This window comes from Spermophilus citellus (assembly GCF_964194105.1).
Source record: "Spermophilus citellus genome assembly, chromosome: 1".
Lineage (NCBI taxonomy): Eukaryota > Metazoa > Chordata > Mammalia > Rodentia > Sciuridae > Spermophilus > Spermophilus citellus.
Window position 1 is genome coordinate 44,993,179 of NC_138182.1, and position 20,452 is coordinate 45,013,630.

The window sequence follows — 20,452 nt, forward strand, 5'->3', positions numbered from 1 at the left end:
TCAGTTTTTCCAGCTATAAAACATTCCAGCCAACCCCGCTGTGGAGAAGGCACAGTTCTGCAGAGAAGCATGTATTGTAGTGAGAAGAGAGAACGCATCTCACAAATACTCACACTCTCGCATACTCACACGCACACACATGCTCACACACTCTCAGGCTCACATACACTCTCTCCCTTTTGCCTCCTCCCTTCTCTCCATGTCACTTGTCAAGCTTCTATATATTCTTTAAAGCAGAGTAATATATTGAATAATATATTGAATTTTCTTTCTGCTCGAGACAGTCACTTAGTACCACTGTGGATCCCCAGGGGCCATTGAAACAGAAAAAAAAATGCTAACTATAATTTACATTTGTGTATTGATCACTTATTTGTAAATTGCTGTCACATAAATGTCCATCACACTGTTTGGCACTCAGAAAAACACTGAAGCAGGCAAGGCAGCTTTTACCCTTACATCTCAGAGAGGGAACCTAAGGTGGATTCGGGACTGAATCCTAGTACTGTGCATCCTACCTCCCCTCTGTGCTCTGCCTCCTGCTTCCCTAGAGCAAATAGATGCCCATTGTGGTCAGGACAGTGTGGACCACATTCTTCTGCTTTTGTGGTTTCAGGATGCTGAAGTAAGTAAAGTCTTCCAAACTTTGATTTCCTTGTCCATCTGTAGGGCGGATGTATTGAGGACCAGCAGGATAAATAACTGAAAAGTGGTAAATGTAGCATTGCATAAGGCTTAGGAATAATTGACAACTAGATGCTTCTGGGAATGAGATTAAGATGAAGACCTATAAGTAAAGAACAAAAATTTATTTGAGGTCTGGGGGCATAGCGAAATGGCAGAGCATTTGCCCAGAATGTTTGAGGCCCTGGGTTCAATCCACAACACCACACACAAATTGAAATTACAACAGAGGCAGAAAATAATTAATTTAAAATGAAAGTCTGGGTGATAATCTGTGCCTTTTCTTGGAAATTCCCAGGGAAAAGACGTTCAGGGTTTGTTTTTCATGCAGGAAAGAGTTCTCTGTGTTTCTAAAGCTGAGGGATGGATGCACAATCAAACCAGTTAGGGCTAAGTTAGTTTCAAATGGCAATTTGTTAAATTATTCCACCTTTCTTTACTTCTCTGAAAAATTAGCTGCTATGATGTTGCCAGAAATAATGGGCTGTGGGAGACATGGCTGGCTACTGGTGCTTTCTAAACCAACATATGCACATCATGTAAATATTAAATCTGTCCAATCCCCAGATGCAATGAAGTACGTTCAAGTCTGGTGCTCCTCAGTTTTAATGTATTAAAAAGATGTGTGTGCACGTACATATGCATTAGATAGACACATTCATTTAGACAAATAAAATGGAATTACCAAAGGAAAAAGTAAGTTTAAGGGAAAAGCAGACACACCAAACATAGGAATGAGCACAGCTGGAGTGTTTGTGTGTAATATCTATTTATTTTTCTGGTAGAAGAAGCAGGGAGGAAATATCTCTTAGTTCTGTGTTCTCAGTCCTGAGGGAGAATTTTTCTGATATTACACCCTTAGAGAAATTTCTCACTTAGGAAAGCTGTGTGGCACCTGCCTCTTCTATTGTTTTCCTAGAAGACCCTCTAATTCCCAGCCAATTATTTCTCAGAATTAGGAGACAAAATAAAATATGAACTTAAAAAGCAATAGAGAATTTTTTAAAAGAAAGGACATGAAAGGAGTTTTGTCGCACAGATGTCACATCGTACACCCCTTTCCTCTGCCTCCCACCATTAAGGGCAGGCCTGTTTCCATGTAGCCCTGAGCAGGCAGGAGGGGGAGGAGGAGGTCTGACTTTTAGGGATGTCATGCTGCAGAGCAGTTCTGCCTAGGGGTTCTTGACGCTGAGCACATCTCTCTCTCCTTGTGCCTCAGTTATATTATCTGTAAAGTAGCACCAACCATCATCATTTCCCAATAGCATTAAGAGGAATAACTGCCAGAAACCCTCATAGCTCTCATTGTTCAGTTAAGGTAAAACATGCCGGAGATCAGTTGCTTAGAATCACATATGAGCTGATGCAATGACATTATGGATTGAACAACCATTTATTACTTTCTCTTATCCCTTTAGTGTGAACCCTGAATTCAGTATGTCTTATAGTTTCTTAGATTCACTTAACCAGTGATCTTTAAAAGCGATGCTATGTGCCAAGACAGTGTTGGACCCCAAGATAAGGTGGTATTTAAGCTACCCAGCTCTCCTAACCCACTTAGTCTAGCAGTGAAATTAAATTAACATTCATTTAAGATTTGAAATCCATACATGTTTTGCAGTTCCCTTTAGGAACACCCTTGATGTGTTTACCTATAAAACAGGCTTTCTTTTCTCTCCCAAGTCCACAGCTGTATGCTGATTTTATTTAAAGAGACAAATTCTGTGTTGTTTCAACCATCTCTAACAGTAAATTTAAATTGAACTCTATATAAATTGTTTAAAATAATACAATGTGAGTATTTTCTTTGATGTTAAATATTGAATAAGTTTTCCTTTGTTCTTTTTTAAATTTATGAGATGTTAATGTGTCAGATGCTTTTGTAAACTGAAACTGAGGTTGATAAATAAGATCCAAAGGTTAGCTCCTGTACCTTCCATTGAAAAGAATCAAGTTTTATAGGGAAGATCCCTGCAGAGACACTTACTTGCTGTGAAATACCATCTCTGCTGTTTTGACCAGGTGACTGTGGTGGGCATTTTATCACTAGGATGTCGCCAGGCTGTTCCCGACTTAAAGAAAGAGAAAAGTTCTGTGAAGCAGGGAAATATTGGACACCAGAAAGAAACATGTTGGCAAAAATTGTTTAGTCTTTCAACATACTTCTGGAGCATCCACAGTCCTTGGGAGGGTAATCAATGAATCAATATATAAAAAGTAAAAAGCACTTCTTGTGTTTGTGTATTCAAACAAAATTTTACCTCTGCTGTCTGCTCCAACACCATTGTCTTGTCAGTTTAGATAAAGCAGAGAACACCCAAGGATCTAGTCAGTCCTTTTTTGCCTCGCCCCGCCACATCATTATATAAAGTCATACTGTACAAAGTCACATAATATCATACAGAGAGAAAATTAATCATCAGCTAATGAGATAGGGATGTGGAAAGAAGTTTGAAAGAAATAATTCAGAGGGTCGAATTAAGGCATATTCTCATGGGTCTCCCATGGGCATTGTTGACTGATAACAGGTTCAGGGTGTGAGGAGGGCATGGGAAAGGAGTAGAGGAAGGAAGGACAGGAGAGGGGAGAGGGGAGAGGAAAGTAAGAAAGACAGAGAGCAAGATACAGAAGCCATATCTCTGGGACAAAATGAGGCCTTTGCATTATTCTGGATGACAGCTAATGAGAATCTCAATTATCAATAGGAACAGACCAGATGATGATACAGACATACTTTCAAAGGCAGATCTTTCCAAGAGGGTTTAACACATTACTGAATATGGTTACCCACAGAGGCTTTAAACTAAGAACTGAGAGAAAAGGTGGTGACCTTAAAAGAAATAGACAAGACCGAGTAGTAGGGATGGATAGGACAGATGCCCAGGGTTCCATGAACAGTCTGCTGTGGACCACGTCAGACAACACATACAGACAAGGGAGAGGACACCTATAGGCTACAGAGCAAAGAAATAGCTTGGTACTCATGAGATGTCAACACAAGGAATTGAGCAACCCTCTGTCCATCCCTGAGATTTGGCAATGGCCCTCAAAACTGGAAATAACAACAGAGGGTTCAGCAGAAACAAATGTTATGTGAAAGGATTCCTAATGGATTTGACTAAGGAAATGTTTCCATAAACACGTGCTAGAATTCACAGACCTGAGGGTGCAGGGACAGTAGAGAACAATCAGGATAAAGGTAAAGACAGGGAAGAGTAGAAACACTTGTTGGGGGCAAAGGGCAGAGGGTGGTAGTGAATGAGGACAAGCTGCAGGCACCCAGCAGGAAAAGAAGATAACATTTACCCTCCCAAATCTGGTAATAGGCGGATCTCCCACCTCTGTGGCCGAGTGGGACAGGGAAGGAGAAGTTCACCCGTAAATGAGAAATGGAAGGAACTCTGCTAGAGAGTTGTTCTGCCATTTTATAGAGCTTGAGGTCCAGGTTGGGAAAATTCAAGACAGGAGGAAAACCTAAGGAGACACATTTGGAAAATTAGATGGAAAATGCAAAATCCTTCATTTCGTTTCAAAATGTCAACTGCCAAGTTGCACTGGGACATCATCCTGCAGAGACAAGATGTGTATCTTTCCATTGAATGAGGTCATTCATGGTGTCAGCTCCGTGAAATGGGGACTACCAAAGGATCATATAATAAGTCACAAAGCACTCAGTATAGGCCTGGCACAAGGTAAGCATCAAACATGACCAATGCTTTCCAAGTGGTTAAAATAAATAAATAGATAGATAGATCAGAATGCAGAAAGGGAGACATGACTGCTAATCATTCAGCTTCTTTGTGGCTAGAGCTCAGAAAAGGTGGACCGTTAGGAAAGGGCCATCACATATAGAGGGACTGAGGGAAGCAGGGTACTGAGGCTGGAGTGAGCTTCCTTCAGGCATGTGACCAGTAATGGTGGGAAAGAGACTCAGACCAGGAACTCAGAATAAGAAGTATGGATTTAGGCTGGGTGCAGTGGTACACAACCTGTAATCCCAGAGGCTCAGGAGGCTGAGGCAGGAGATTGTGAGTTTGAGGCCAGCCTCTGCAATTTGGAGACCCTGTCTCAGAAAAAGAGGGTGGGGGACTGAGGATGTAGCTTAGTGGTAGAGTGCCAAAAAAGGAGAAAAAAAAATGACTTTGACTACAGTTTTCTGGGTCCTGAGTCAACATGTGAGGATATATTTCTCACAATGAAGCCCATTAGGAAATAGAATAGGCTGTGAATAAGCCATCTCTAGAAGTCTCCAAAGGCAGGCAGGCTGGAAAGTCACCAAACAATCCAATTGCACAATGAAGTGGCACTATGACTGTCTGTTCTCATTCTATCCCCACCCTTAGCATGCTGTGACTAGCTCAAACTTTGGGAAAGTCACTTTACTCTCTCTGGGCATTGTTTTCTCATCTCTAAATCCAGAGAATAGAACTAGGTCATGCCCATCCATGTCTCTTTCACCTTGGAAATTTATCTTTAGTTAGGTCCAGTGTACCTGGCTTCTTGTCTAAGGGACCCCTCTGCACCTGACCAGCACCTGACCAGCATGCTTCAGCATCTTTGATGGGCCCTTACCTCAGGTTCACTCAAAACACTTTTGGTTTTGCAAATGCAGCCTTGCTGGCAAGATCTGACAGACATCCTTGAGCAGTCACTTCTGTGTTTCTGTTGTGGCCAGAAGTTTTGAAATGTTCTTTACTTCGTGTCATTGCATATTTTCAAACATGGACACAAATCTTCTCACCCAAGTCAACAGTACTTAAAATAGCTGTTGACAACTGCATTGCACCATGCTGCTAGCGTAGCCCCCCTGGTCAAGGAGACAGAGGGTTTTATTGATAGAATGAGGTCTTTGTTTATAAAGCGTGCACAGTGAGGCTCCAGAAGCTCACGCTGGATATACACCTTGGATTTAAGTGGAAAAAATGTGACTTTCTGCCTTTGGATCCCTTTGGAAAGATCATGAGTGCATTTTTAATTTCACTTCCTTCAAGATCCTGCTTGTGGGCATTCACTTATAAAGTACACTATTATGCTCATGTATAATCTGTGCTGTTGATTTGTTCTTAACAATACATAGAAATCTTCAGGGTTTGTTTTTTCCACAACAGGAAAACCTAAGAGCAATTCTGCCTCCGGGGATGAGGTTGGAACATTTCCTCTAAGAGAACGTTTAGACATTTTTGTATTTATGATCCCAATAAGTATATCTCAGGGACTCCTTCTTTTCTACATGTCCACCGCACATAAGTCATCTTTTCAAAGGATGAGGTTGTCTCTCACACTTCCAGGATCCCTTTCCTAACACTGTCCCCTGTATTGGTTTCCTAGGGCTGCTGTAACAAACCTGGTGGCTTGAAATAACAGAAACATATTCTCCCACAGTTCTGGAGGCCAGAGGTTTGAAATTAAGATGTCTGCAGGGCTGTGTTCTTTCTGTAGGACCTAGGGAAGATTTTGTCTCATGCCTTTCTATGTTTCTGGTGTCTGCTGACGGTCCTTAGTGATCCTGGACTTGCAGCTACATATCTCCAAATCACTACCATTGTCAGCACAGGACATGCTCCCTGTGTGTCTCTGTCTCTTCTTATCTTATAAGGACACTAGTCCTATTTTTAGATAGAACTGACTCTGATTCAGTATGACCTCAATTTAGCTTGATTACATCTGCAAATACCGTGTTTCCAAATGACATCATATTCACTGGTATGAGGGCTTAGAACTATAAAATCTCCATAATGTAACCCTTATAACACTCCCTCTTGCAGACTGGTTTAGATGTTCCTGTTTCCATAAGCCTCTGTTATGTTAATATTCCACACAGTTATACTGTATTGTCACTTTCTATCAGGTTGCTCTTTATCACTTGGACGTGTCACATCTGTGAAGACAGGACTCGTACCCCACAATGTCTGTGCTTGCACAATACCTAGCAAAACATCCAACAGCTAGCAGGTGCTCACATGTTTGTCAAATGAAATATTTTGTTATCTTCACATATCATGAGCATTTATGTATATTCTGTATTAACCATATGACATCCATATAAGGTTATATAAATACTTATTACACTTATAGATATATTTGTTAATGCTTTATGTAATTAATACCATTTATTGAGTACTTACCTTGTTCTGGACATACCAAACATTGTCCTTTTAAATACCATTAGTTCTCACAAGAACATAAAAAAAGATAAATTACTCTATTTTACAGATATTATAAGGGAGGTTTAGAAAGATTAGTTAAGTTTCCTAAGGTTAAACCCCGCCAGTCCATGGCAGACCCAGGACTTGGTCTCAGGTCTGTTTGTAGATATGGACTCTTTGCACTTTGATATGCTTTCACCCAGGTGGTCTTGGATCCTCCTGTTTTGTGGCCATACTATGTCTGCTATACATGTTCATATTCACACTGAAACCCAGAGAGGTTCGGAAGCCTATCAGCCTTAGGTCGCCCAGTCTGATCCATGACTTCAGGATCACCTTTTTAAAAACAACTTTTCCTCCCAGCGGCTGGGGAGGCTGAAGCAGGAGGATCATGAGTTCAAAGCCAGCCTCAGCAACTGTGAGGCGCTAAGCAACTCAATGAGACCCTGTCTCTAAATAAAATGCAAAATAGGGCTGTGGTCGAGCACCCCTGAGTTTAATCCATAGTACCAAAAAAAAAAAAAAAGCCTTTTCCTCTGCTGTTCACAAAATGGTTTTTAAAGAACAAAGGAGAACATGAAACAGAATTTTTGAAAGTGTTACTTTAACAGTTTATGTGCTAGCTCACATTATAAAAGAGCACAGCATTGATCAATTGTAGCTTGAGACTACTCTGAAAAAGTCTCTTCATCCTAAACTTCCAGGAAGTAGTGCCCTCATGTGTCATGTGGCTTCTCTGTAAGGTGATAATTGCTTGTATTTTAGGGGAGGGGTTTTACCAGGGATTGAACTCGGGGGCACTCGAGCACTGAGCCACATCCCCAGCCCTATTTATATTTTATTTAGAGACAGGTTATCACTGTAGCACCTTGCTTTTGCTAAAGCTGGCTTTTATCCTCCTGCCTCAGCCTTCCAAGTAGCTGGGATTACAGCACCCAGCTTGATTGTGTTTTTAAGTCAATGATTCTTCTGGAGAAAGGAGAGGTACTGCTGCATGTCTGTCTGACCCATGGATCCACGGGCCTCAGGAGGAAGGACCCTAGAGCCCTGCCTTCTGGGACTCAGCACCCATGCAGGCTTCATCCTCTAACCTGGGCCCCATGTGTGATAACTGAGGTGCCTGCCAAAATCCTGTGCTTCAGTTCTGGTGTCCAGATTCTGTCTTACTTCTGCTTGAGACCCAGCATAGGTAACCTGCCAGATGGCATAGAATTTCTTGACCTAAGACCCAGTGGTGCTGATACTGAGGTAGAACCCTGGCCCAGGATGTTGCAGGCCTGTGACTTGCACAGAGTACCCTGTGCAGCAGCCCTGCCTGGACATTGTTTTACCTGTTCTAACGTCCATGTGCTCAGCCACTCTGTTGGGTACCCTCGGTCCAGGATGAGGCCTGCATTGCTCCCATTTACTCTGATTAATCTCTTTCCTCTTATTCTCTTAGAACACTCTGTTCTGCCTCTGGGCCACAGTTTTTCCTGGCACTGACATCTTGTTTCTGTCCCCTCATCCCCAGCCTCCGCCTGGTTTCCCAGCTCACACCTAACCTAATTACGTCCAGCCCTGACTGGCAAGAGGCCCTACGCCTTTCTTTTCATTGGAATCCAGTTCTCACCTCAAATGGGAAACTCTTCACTAGGAATGTCCACCAGAAACAGCAGAAAAGATCAAGCCACTGCTAGAGCATAGCAGACAGAGAAAAGAAGGATGAGGGCTGCCCAGCCCTGCTGGCCGTGCAGGGTCTGGCTGGCCGACTGCACTTCTGACCTTCAGGGGCTGCCAGTGAGAAGAAAGTAGAAACTCACCAGGTTGAAGGGCAAGGTCCTTTCTGGTCTGCAAGACCCATACAGCCTCTCAGCATGTCATGGTCACCCTGTCACGCACACACCATTACAGAGCCATGGAAAGTATTTGGGATCCCCAGCCTAGGGGACTCTCCACCAGCAGTTCCCTTCCTGGACCACGCATTGAGTCTCATCTCAGGTACCCCACCATTTTGTTGGGTCTGAGGCCTGTCCTTTATTCTCTTCTTGAACTCTGTGATTTCCCAGGGGCGAGTTGATTACTGTTACCCTGACAACTCCAGATCCTGGCAATAGCAAATGACCAAGAAATTCTGAATGAATGAGCTAATAATTAATTCAGCTGCTGTCCCTCTACAATCCCAAACACAAACCTCTCCAACCACACGTGGAAAAATGTTCATCTTGTTTGTAAAACACTGGACTATGAATCAGTAAACCAAACTTTTGTTATAGTTTTTGTCTTCACCAATTGAGAATAAACAGCCAAAAAGAAATGTTGCTGAGCTGTGGCCTCCCGGCTCTGTGCTTGGAGCCAGCAGTACAGGGAGGAGCCAGATAGGGCTACAGTCTAAAGTGGAAAGCCCTCCCTTGGGTAAGAACAGTCTCTAAAGGAAAGTCCTGCTACATACTTTGAGTCTTTTCATCGAATGGCTTATGCGTAGCTCATCATCTCTGAGGTTCATGGGCAATTTTTCAAACAAGCCCAGGACTGACTCTTGAAACTTGTGTTGCCTTCGCCTTTGTCTTCCTGTGTACATGTCTTTCATTTTTAAAGTTTGTGCATTGAATGTAGTGAGTTAGTATGTAATGTGCTTTTGTGCCATTTGAGAAAACAATTTCCATCTGTTCATATATTGTTAAAAAGTAATGGTTTGTTTCTTTTTTTTTTTAAATCTAATCCCTCCCTATTTCCTCCCTCCACTCAAAGACTGAATCTCAGATCCTTTGAGGTCCAACATAATTTAAGTGTTAATTCCTTTCTAAGCTCTTTTCAAGCTACTGCACTCACCATGCAGATTTTATAAAACCTCATAGTCTCTTCATATTGATGTCTCAGAAAAGGCAAAGTAACTCCTGCTGTATATTAAAACATTTGCTCAGGAGTAGTGCCTTTTATCCCTATTTCTGAATATTTATTTATTTGGCCTCTGGAAAGAAAACAGAAGTCTGTTAGAACTAAAAGAGAATGTAAGCTCTGGCTTCTCATCTCATTTGTGGAAAACATCTGCTTATTATAATTCACAGGACTAACATTTCAGGGTTTGCAGTCCTGAGTGGTTTCAGCCTTAAATCATCCTGCATTGGCAAACAATAGTGAGGACCAGGCCAGGAAAGAAACAGATGAAGCCTATGTATGGAATGAGATTAAATTAAAAGCACAACCATGCCCATATTCCCATGGCCAGTACTTCTATGTCCAATATATGCACCTTAGAAGCCAATATATTATTTCAGTGATCAAAATGTGGAAAAGCATTCTATTCTGGACCTTCTTTAGAGTTAGCATCTGGATCAGCAGGGAAAATCTTGATTTTTTCTTTAAGGATAAAGTATATTTTTAAAAGTAGTGGCATGTATAAGCTGACTAATCAAGTTGGGTCATTCTACGTGGAAATTTTGAAATAGTGATATTTAAACATGTTTAAATATAGAGCAGAGACTTAGACCATAGTTCTGACTATCATTTGTTTGCTTTGGGAGGTCCAAAATTTTACTAAACGGCTTTAAGCTCGATTTCTGTATCTATAAAATGGGAATGATGCTTGTGGAACTTTGTGAGGATTAAATGAATAGTTGGAGTTTGAATCTTGTTTTTGTCACTTCCAAACTTTATGTTGCTTGTATAGCTCTTCTTCCTAAACACCATCTGCATGCAGTCCTGGAGTCCTGGGAGTGCTAGTGCTCTAAGGGATAATAAATTCAGTCAAAGGGTCCCATGTTACAGGTGAGAAAACAGAACCATGAGTACAAAGAAAGCACCTGGAATGTCAAGGTGACTTCTAAAAGAAAATGCTTCTTTCGAATTTAAATTTAGAACTTAACCACCCCCCTCCCCCCGCCACACACACACACACAAAGCCCTCATTTTACGGAAGTGACTCTGGTAAGCTATGAAATTAAATGGAGTTTCTAATAAATGAGACATGTTTTCTCCTGAGATTACAGATCAGGGTCACACTCTTTATAATGGTCTACCCAGAGGAGGAATGGGCCTATTCAGAGAAGCAGGAGGAATACTAGCTGCCTTTTCCCAGAAAGAAAAAGCTTTTTGCCTAGCCTTCCATATCCTCTGGAGCATCTTAGTAAACAGAGGGTACAGTTGTCATCACGTCTGCCTCTGGGCTCATCCAGCCTTTCAGCACAGGTAAGCTAAGAGTAGGGCCATGCATAGGGCTAGGGGACAGGCTGGACATGAGAGCATAAAAAGAGATGGCGGGGGGGGGGGGGGCAGAAAGAAAGAATGGGAATGATCTAAGATGAGGGGAGAGAAGGAGCCAGGAGAGTAGGAGATGAGAAGAAATGTCATCCATGCAGAATGGAGTAGAGTCACCATGCCCTCTCTCAGTGGCATCTATGCTACCATCTGTGTACCTGGGAACATCAGAGATAGCATTGTTTTCTGCAAACAGAAAAACCCTCAGAAGAGGGATCCCCTTGCAGATAAGTCTTACAAAAGCAGTGCAGTATTTTAATAGCTCCTGCTCTTAGAAAAGGCTTCCTTTTTTCTGTGTAAAATTGGCAGATAAAATTGTGTATATTTATGGTAAAAAAATATTTTGAAGCATATATATACAGCATAAGACAGTGAAATCTAGCTAATTAACAAAGGCATCGCCTCACATGGTTACCACTTTTAGGGTGAAACCACTTAATATCCACTCTGCATTTTTCAAGAATATAAGATATCATCATTAAGAATAGTCGCCATCCTGTACAACATGAACTTATTCCCCGTATGTAACTATAATGCTATATCCTTTGACTAACATCTTCCCAACCTACCTCTTCAACCACCCCAACCCCTGATAACTACCATTCTACTTTTTACTTCACAAATTCAACTTATTACATTTGCAGATGTGGCACTGTTTGTCACTCAGCCTGGCTTTATTCACTTAACATACTCTCTTCAGGTTCATTCATATTGTCACCAAAGAAAATATTTTTTTCTTTTATGGATTAATAGTATTCCATTGTGTACACATATACCACAGTTTCTTTATCCATTCATCTGTTGATGGATGTTTAGGTTGATTTCATACATTATCTATTCTGAATAGAACTGTGGGAATCATGGGAGTGCAGATGTCTCTTTGACACACTGATTTCATTTCCTTTGGATGTGCACCTGGTAGTGGGATTGCTAGATCATATGGTAGTTCTATTTTTACCATTTCCCATAATGACTGTATTAATTTACATTCCCACCAACAATATATAAGGGTTCCCTTTTTTTTCCAAATGCCTGCCAACACTTGTTATCTTTTGTCTTTTTAATAATAGAGGTCATACATTAAAAAAAAGTTCCTGATATTACCTTGAAAATTAATTGCTTTATTATCCCACTAAAACAATTTTTATACTTTTGGATGTTTTGGTTTTTTTTTTTTTTTTGGTTTGTTTTACTTTTGTACTGGTATAAAGATTTCTGCTGATTGAAGAAAATGTGATTACCCAATAGAATTCTGCAATGTATATAGCTAATTTTTTTCCTGTATGTCTGTAACCCAGCCATAGTAGTTATAATCATTCTTTGCCCAACCTCTACCCCTGCACCTTCCCTCAGGAGAGCTGGGTTAGGTGGGAGCTGAGTGATCATTATAAAGTCTGCACATATAAATCGAACTTTCCCAAATCTAGGTCAGTTGGGCAGGAAGACTCTTTTGATAAAACTAGCTGACAATTAGATTCACAGGGCACTTCAATGTTAAATGATATTCTTCCCACATTCTGGGTCATAAGGCTGTATAAACAGTACACTGATGTTAAGAAACAGAAAACAGATTCACAGTAATAGTGAAGCTTCATGGTGCATGGTTTTACACTTTAATAGGCTGTGTTCTGTTCTGCCATGTTAATATTTTAAGTAATATAATTTCCTTTTCGTGTAGTTTCGGGTTCATCTTTTTTTCTTTCTCTGTTTACCTTTTGAAATAGCTTTCTATAGTGCTGCATCTATGCCATGAGAAATTCCTGAAAAACAAAAAGTATAAAGTCAAATAATCTTTGCAGGAAACTAACAAAAACAGTCTTGAAAATGGATTTAAGATTCTGCCACCAAAATGTTATCTTGTGTGCTTTACAGATTCAATCTGTGTCCCAGGCTTTGATCCAAGCCTCAACATGATGACTGGAATAACCCCCATTAACCCAATGATACCAGGCCTGGGTCTAGTACCACCCCCACCACCAACAGAAGTGGCAGTTGTCAAAGAAATAATCCACTGCAAAAGTTGTACTCTTTTCCCTCAAAATCCAAGTAAGTAACACCTATGAGAAATATTTGTTCATCATTTTAAATTTCTTTTTTTAAAATCTGGAATATTATTGCATTAATTTTCATATATGACTCACACATGCATATATAAAACCAGGAGCCTTTATAAGAAGACTTTTGTCTCTAGATTGGAACAGATATACAAGGACATGTCTGTGTGTCTGTCTAGGGGCTGACATGACACTACAGAGCCAGTACCCGGGATTTGGGGATTTATCTGTAGCATTAAGAATCTTTTTGCATGCAGTGAAGCCTAGCATTTCCTGGAAAACATAATGTGAAATATATAAGCACTTCCATCTATCTTCACAAATGTAGGAGAAAAACTCCAAAATGTGTTTTGTTAGATGGAAATTTGAATTAATTTGGCAGTTAGCAATTTGGGGGCAGGGGTAGCCTGCATCTCAGAATTTCTGGACCAGATTGCATTTGCTCAAAGGAATCCATACATTTGATGGAGTAAATAGGCTGGGAATTTTTTTTTTTTTAATTTAGCCTCAGATACTAAGTTTATGGACTTAAATAGCTAGGATTTTTTTTATTCATATTAATCAGTGTTTCCTTTTTTAAGTGGACTTTTCAGGAGATTGCTTTAGTAATCTACATATAAACTAGGTAAAATGTGTGACAGTGTACATTTTATCTTTTTATACAGCCTCCCCCAAATTTAATAGTTTGCTCATTTAAATGTGAATAATAACAAAGTATTTTTTTTCAGGCATGATGTTTCACAGCCAAGTAAGTATTGTGTGTGCTTCCCTGGGTTGTGCTTCCTGTGTTCAGCCTTTTCTCTCCTTTACCTAGCAACGAGACAAAGCAGATAACAAGCTGAGGTTTCTCATCATGTTGTTATTTCATCATGTTTTGTACTTTGTGAATGTTCCCCCGCCCCTTTCTGGGCCTCTGTGTTATAAAGAAGAAATGAAATTATGCTAACATGTGCGTTATCTTTGTTCATGGACAAGCACAGTCACTCTATGTAGAAATGAACACAGCAAGTAAAGATTGGTAGGAGGAGGGGAGAGGAACCTAAAACAAGACAGCCCAGGAAAAATGTAACTTGGGACAGAAGTTGACCTTTACTCAGCCTGGGCAGAATAACTGGGGCAAGCTTTACCTTTCTTTGCCAGGGAAGCCAGGAAAAGAGAGCCAATCAATAAGACAAAACTTTCTATTTTGTTGTGATATTAGATCTCCCACCTCCTTCCACAAGAGAACGACCTCCGGGGTGTAAGACTGTGTTTGTCGGAGGATTACCAGAAAATGCTACTGAGGAAATTATTCAAGAAGTCTTTGAGCAGTGCGGTGATATTACAGCCATCCGAAAAAGCAAGAAGAATTTTTGTCACATTCGCTTTGCAGAGGAATTCATGGTTGATAAAGCCATTTACCTTTCTGGTACTTTGCATTACATAAGGGGTTTTCTAGGCATTTTGTCATGTTTTGTGATGTTAATATGAGCTTATTCCCTTTTGCCTTAATGCACAATAAAGCCCAAATACTTTGGGGCTACCAAAGGAGGAATTCTGCCTTTTTCCTTGGCTCCCAGAAGCTCTCTGTTAAGCCTGTGAATGTACCTCACTGCAGGAATGATTTCCTACCCTCCAGTCTTAAGGAATTCCATCGAGTTTCTAATTAATGCTCTCAAGCACTTATTAGATGAAAAGCAATATTATGAGTACGGAGGACCATTATTATTATTGGATGTAAATCCACTGGGGGAGTAAAGTACTCTCAGAATAATTTTAGTTTTTTTAGAAGTGAATTCACTTTTTTGACACCAGGGCACCAAAGCAAGATCAGTTCCTTTCAGGAAAGTGTTTTAGGGGCATGATAATAAAGCTCAATATCATGCCCACTTGATGGTTCCTTAAGACTAACCTCCTGGGACTGGGGTTGTAGATCAGTGATAGAACGCTGGCCTAGCCTGGCATGTGTGAGACACTGGGTTCCATTCTCAGCACTGCATATAAATAAATAAAATTTTAAAAAGTATTAAAAAAATCCATCAACAACTAAAAATATACATATAAAAGACTAACTATCCTTAGTCTTTGGTGGCAGTTTTTATAAGAGATTTTTACAGACGTTGAAATGAAGCCTAATGTTACCTTCCACTGTGTGGGTATTAAAGTAAGTGTTATGGAGTCTGTCAACAGGCTTTTGCCAAATCTAAGAACAATGGGACTATTATTAATATGTGGCTTTCAGAGGACTTATTTTCAACTTGATCACCTTTCCCTCGAACCCTCCAATGCCGTTTTCCAGTCGGCCACGCTGCATACCACCTCTCTATTCCTAATGCAAAGCTAATGGGGGAAGGTGGGAAAACAACAGGAGGGGGAAACCATGTGATATTATGGGGAGATTTTACTTAATTTCTGCAATCAGCCTTCATTGCCAGGACGTTCTGTACAAATCCCAGACGCCTTGAGGTTTTCTCAGTACCCCAGAGATTTTCCTGAACCAGATAATGACACAGGGAAATTTTAACCTTTATTCCAATGAATCCTTAGAAAGTGAAAAATGAAGTCTGAAGGCATTCCACAATGGAGATGGAAGACAAACCTGGAAGAAAGACATTTGGCAACTCACTCACAGCTACTAGGCCACCAGGGATTCTGGAGAGGGTAGGGCACTGGGTTTCACATACCCTGATCTAGATGACCTCTCTTCCAGCTTCCACTTCCTCATCTGCACAATAGAGATCCTTACGGTTTACCAACCAAGACTGCAAAGACTAACTCAAATGATGTTAAGCGTTTAGCAGGTACCTGTGATAGGAACCATTCAGTACATGGCTATTTTAAGCAGAAGTATCCTGATCAGGATAAAGAACTGCTTCTTATTTCTCAGCAAACTCTGCCCTAGGGACTTGGGTTCTAATCACGGCTCTATCAGTTATAGTACTACTTGATCCCTCCTGATTCAATGAAAGGGTTAGAGTAGATCATAGGTCTTTTACAACACTAGTTTAGACCCAACCCAGTACTTAGACCTAATCAGAGCCTCATAAGGACACTAACAAGGATGAACAGTCTCAGATTTAGGCATCCAAAAGGTATTCCTTTACTTAGTCTTTGGTCCTTGCTTTTCCTATCTCAGCAAGCCCCTCATGGCTCCTTGGTCCACCCCTTTGCCGCAGGATGAACCACCAGCACAGGTCTCAGCTGCAGCCTCCCTGCCTGGGTGTAGAGGTCTCCAGCCTGCTGCCCTGTGGAGGCTGCGACATCAGAGTCAGGATGATCTGAAAGGCTGGCTAATTGAAGGGGTAGGAAGGCAGGCAGGCTATACCCCAAACCCTGCATCTGAGCTCCTGCAAGCCCAGCCCAGCTGGAAGGCCTATCTAATTTTAGACCCATGTTTGCATTTGAGGGCCAGGCTAATTTTAGTCTCATCCTCATCAGGGTCTCTTTTAAGGCCTTAATGATGATGTTTTGGAGAAAGAGACGATGTTTTGGTGAAAGAGAGGATGTTGGAACCAGAAGCATGAGACAAGTCATTTCTCTGTACATAAGCGAGGGAAAGTTGCTGGGCCAGTTGGGGCAGCTGGCCAGTCCCAAGCAGTCTAGTCAGCTCAGCTGTTATGTATGTATCACCATGGCCTGCTGACTTGTTAACTTTACATGGCCCACAACCAAGACACATTTTACTCTAGCATTAACTCTGCTCATCTGGGAACAGAGGGCTGTTTGCATTTTTGATGGGTATTGTGATATCTTCCCATTTTTAAATAACACTTTGGAAACCTAGGAGGGAGAAAAGTTCAGTGGCATGCAGGCATCAGATGTGAGATCTGTATCTTATTTATAACTTTTGAAAGATATGAAATGCTCTACCTAGGGGGAAGCCAACCTCTACAGGGATTTTCAGCTGTATCTTAACCCAAAATGCTACAGTAATCCATTGAAACCTACCATGAGATCTTGAATACCAGCATAGCACAGCCTAGCATTCTGTAGTCGTATCTTATTTGCAAAGCCCCTGCACAGCAAAAGTGCTTATTTTGGTCTCTCCTCTGGCAGCCCCTGGCAGTCGTGTTCCTGCTGGGACCTGAATTTATGTTCTGAAAATCTGAGTAGCCCAAACTGAAGAACAACCTCAAAGTCAACTCTTCTTCATTTGAAGTTGGGCTGGCTGGCTGGTTTCAGTCCTGTGTTGATTTCTCAGATCTAGTTTTTGCTCATAATCTTTATAAGTTTGGTAGCTCTCAGTAAATCCCCCAAAGATTTCCAGGCCCATTTTTTTTTCTGGCCTACCTCTGGGCTCTTGCATAGGGCTCCCGTGGCCTTTAAAGACTGTATGGACAATTTGTATGATGCTGCATGCAAGATGAGGGTGCTGCGGGGCTGCAAGGGAGGCAGCATTGAGGCCTCTTGATTGAAGGTAAAATATTCCCCTGCATGCCCCAGAGGATAAGTGGAAATAAAACAGCATTGCAAAATTGCCTTGGTAATTGTGGCTTTTGCAGCTGCGAGAGAAAACTGAGCAGCCGTATTTTCTAGGGGAATGAAGCAACAGCCTAAGCGAGGTGTTCTGGAATTTACTTTGGAGATCTTTTTAAATATTATAGATGCTCTTTATTTACTCATACCTCCCATCCCTCTTCTGTGAAAAATTTGAGTGCTTATGCAATAAAATTATAGTAAATTGAAAATAAAAACATCAAGGCCATAAAAGGGCAGGAATAAAAAATATACTACATACCAAATTTGTTTCTGAGCTTCCTGGAAGCCAGAGGGAAGAAGGAATTACCACAATTTGACCGCTGGTTCTTAAGATCATCCTCTGTTGGTGACACTGGGTTAGAACATGGTTAAGACATCCTCTGAAAAACCTCCCAGAGTTATCTTTATTCTCATACCCTAACAGGCTTAATTAATTTAGTAGGGCTTCAGGGTCTCTGGGGAGGAGAAGTGCTTTCCTACCTCTTTGGGGGAGATGTCCTGTCCTGAGGGCAACGGAGTTAAGTGGTTTGCCTAGCCCCAGTGAGGGCCTGGAGCAGAAGTGAGTCCATGGTGACCCTGATATGACCAGACTTTCCACTGGTTTCAGGTTACCGGATGCGATTAGGGTCTAGCACAGACAAAAAGGATTCAGGCCGACTTCACGTAGACTTCGCCCAGGCCAGAGACGACTTCTATGAGTGGGAATGCAAGCAGAGGATGAGAGCCCGTGAGGAGCGGCATCGTCGCAAGCTGGAGGAGGACCGGCTCCGGCCGCCCTCACCACCAGCCATAATGCACTACTCGGAGCATGAAGCAGCGCTGCTGGCAGAGAAGCTGAAAGGTAGGAAGCCACGTGTGCTGGTTTTTCTTCCTGCACCACAGTCACTACTGAAAGAGAAAGCAGTGATCCTCAAATGCCGGAGCCCTGTGTGTTCCTGTTGCCCCTCTCCTGCTGGTTTCAAGTGAGCCAAAGTGTTGACACCTAGGCTTTGTCGTCCTGCTCGGGAGTGAGCCCTATCCTTCTCACCATCAGTGCGTGTGTACTGCCATATGACCAAACTCACTGAATGACGGGGCAGAACAGTGGACAGCGGCAAACCCAAGAGCAGGTTCTTGTCCTCTGGCCTGGTGTTGAATGAGCCTGGGAAGTAACTTCACCTATGGTTTGGCAGTTCCTAGTATTCCCAGAGCTTTGTGGAGTTTGCATCCACAAGACTCTACTCGTAACTTCTTGAGCCATGTCAGACACTGTGCTAGGTAGGATCCATTGCAGGATAGAGGAGGATCTCTGTATTTCATGGAGGCCCGTCTTCAGAGTTGGAGGTGAAGGAACACTCTGAACGCCTACAGATGAGCAGCAGCAGAAGAGAGCTATTTCATTTCCTCCAGTGTTTGCTGAGGCTTCCTCTGGGTTTAAGGACACTACCCTACTGAACATCGTAGTGATTGGAAAGAGGCTAGAGTTTGACATTAGGATGATGCGTGTGTGAACTCAGTTCTATTTTTGACCAAAGTTGTGAGAGCTGAGCAACATCAGGATATTTTATAGGCAAACAATGGACAGACCATCTTTGGGTCATTGGGTGCTGTCAGGACTAGCATAGGTCACAGTTGCCATAGGCAAGTGTCCACAGGGAAATGAAAAACTGTGGAATGAAGCACATGGATAGCCACCAGCCCAAGGCTGTGCAATATGCTCTGGGAAATCAGGCAAGTGCAACAAAGTTGATGAAGGTGTCGAGAAGGTCTTCACAGAGCAGGTAGAATTGGACCTTGGCAGAATAAACAAGATTTTCTTCCAAGATTATAAGGGAAGTCGGGGGCACATAAAGGCATTCTATCCAGAGTTTGGAGCCTAGAAATAAAGACACTTGGGAAGCAGGGAGGAATGTGGCCCAGGTGCTACATTTATAGAAAAAGGTGAAGCTAGAAAAGCAGTCTGGAGCCTGAAAGGCTATTGCTGGATTTGGGTTTTATTTCATAAAGAGCAGAGTGAGAGGAAAAAATTCCAGGTGAGAGGAGGGGTGTGGCCAGTCCTAACTGTTTCAGAGCCTAGCTGATGTGTTTCTGGCAGTGGCTTAAGTGGATGGTATGTTTTCACCGAAGAAAATATATGAAAAGCTGCCTGACACCTATTTTAGAAAGAGAAAAAATGACATTCTATGCTTTAAAATAAAAGGCCTGTGCATCTAGCCCGCAACCCCCTGTCCGGCTAGGGAATTCCTAATCAGCCTCAGTTGCTACTGCAGTGCCCCTGTGTAACCATGGAGCACTTCTTACTGACACTTTAGGTGCATATTTTGTTGCTCTCTGGAGACTTATCAGATGGGCATAAATACATAGGCAGTGGCTGCCCCTTCAATAAAAGTCACACATGGTGTAAATACAGACCTCTCTCTCACTTCTCCAGTCAGCTTAGAAACCACAAGGAGTATCCAAAATGAGAAAGAGCAGTATTCTCAGCCAGGAATGTTCATTGGAACAAATAATTTCTTCTTTAATATTCAGTGCTTTATGTGGTCTCAACTCCTGATCTACATGGACTAAATTATATTTATTCACATCCATCCCTAGAAGTGACAAATACTAGTACCTTGGTTCTGCAACCTCCTGGAGGAATTTCATGAAAGTTTGGCATCTACATTATGTTATTTTTAAGAAACCAGCCCAGAGACATCTATGCATGTATGAGGTACATGGCATTTGCCTCTCCTTTTAGAGGATAGCAGATTGGGATGTCAATTTGGTAGAGTAATTTGCAAGCCTTGCCATTTAAAAAATATATATTTATATAGATGAATATAATTTGCAAAATTCAGAAGCTGTACCTTTGCCAAGTACTGTATGATCCCTTGAGGAGAGAACAGATTGGAA

The 20,452-nt window shown here is 41.7% G+C and overlaps 1 protein-coding gene across 6 annotated transcripts in view; it reads left to right on the top strand.

The window, feature by feature from the left end:
* Positions 1–20,452, top strand: part of ENOX1 (ecto-NOX disulfide-thiol exchanger 1) — a 549,814-nt gene that overhangs the window by 378,752 nt on the left and 150,610 nt on the right. For all 6 annotated transcript variants that reach the window (XM_081287123.1, XM_081287124.1, XM_081287121.1 and 3 more), the window contains 3 exons: positions 12,939–13,112; positions 14,322–14,528; positions 18,186–18,419. In XM_081287123.1, coding sequence (XP_081143249.1) covers positions 12,939–13,112; positions 14,322–14,528; positions 18,186–18,419 — 615 coding nt within the window. The remainder of the gene's footprint in view (positions 1–12,938; positions 13,113–14,321; positions 14,529–18,185; positions 18,420–20,452) is intronic.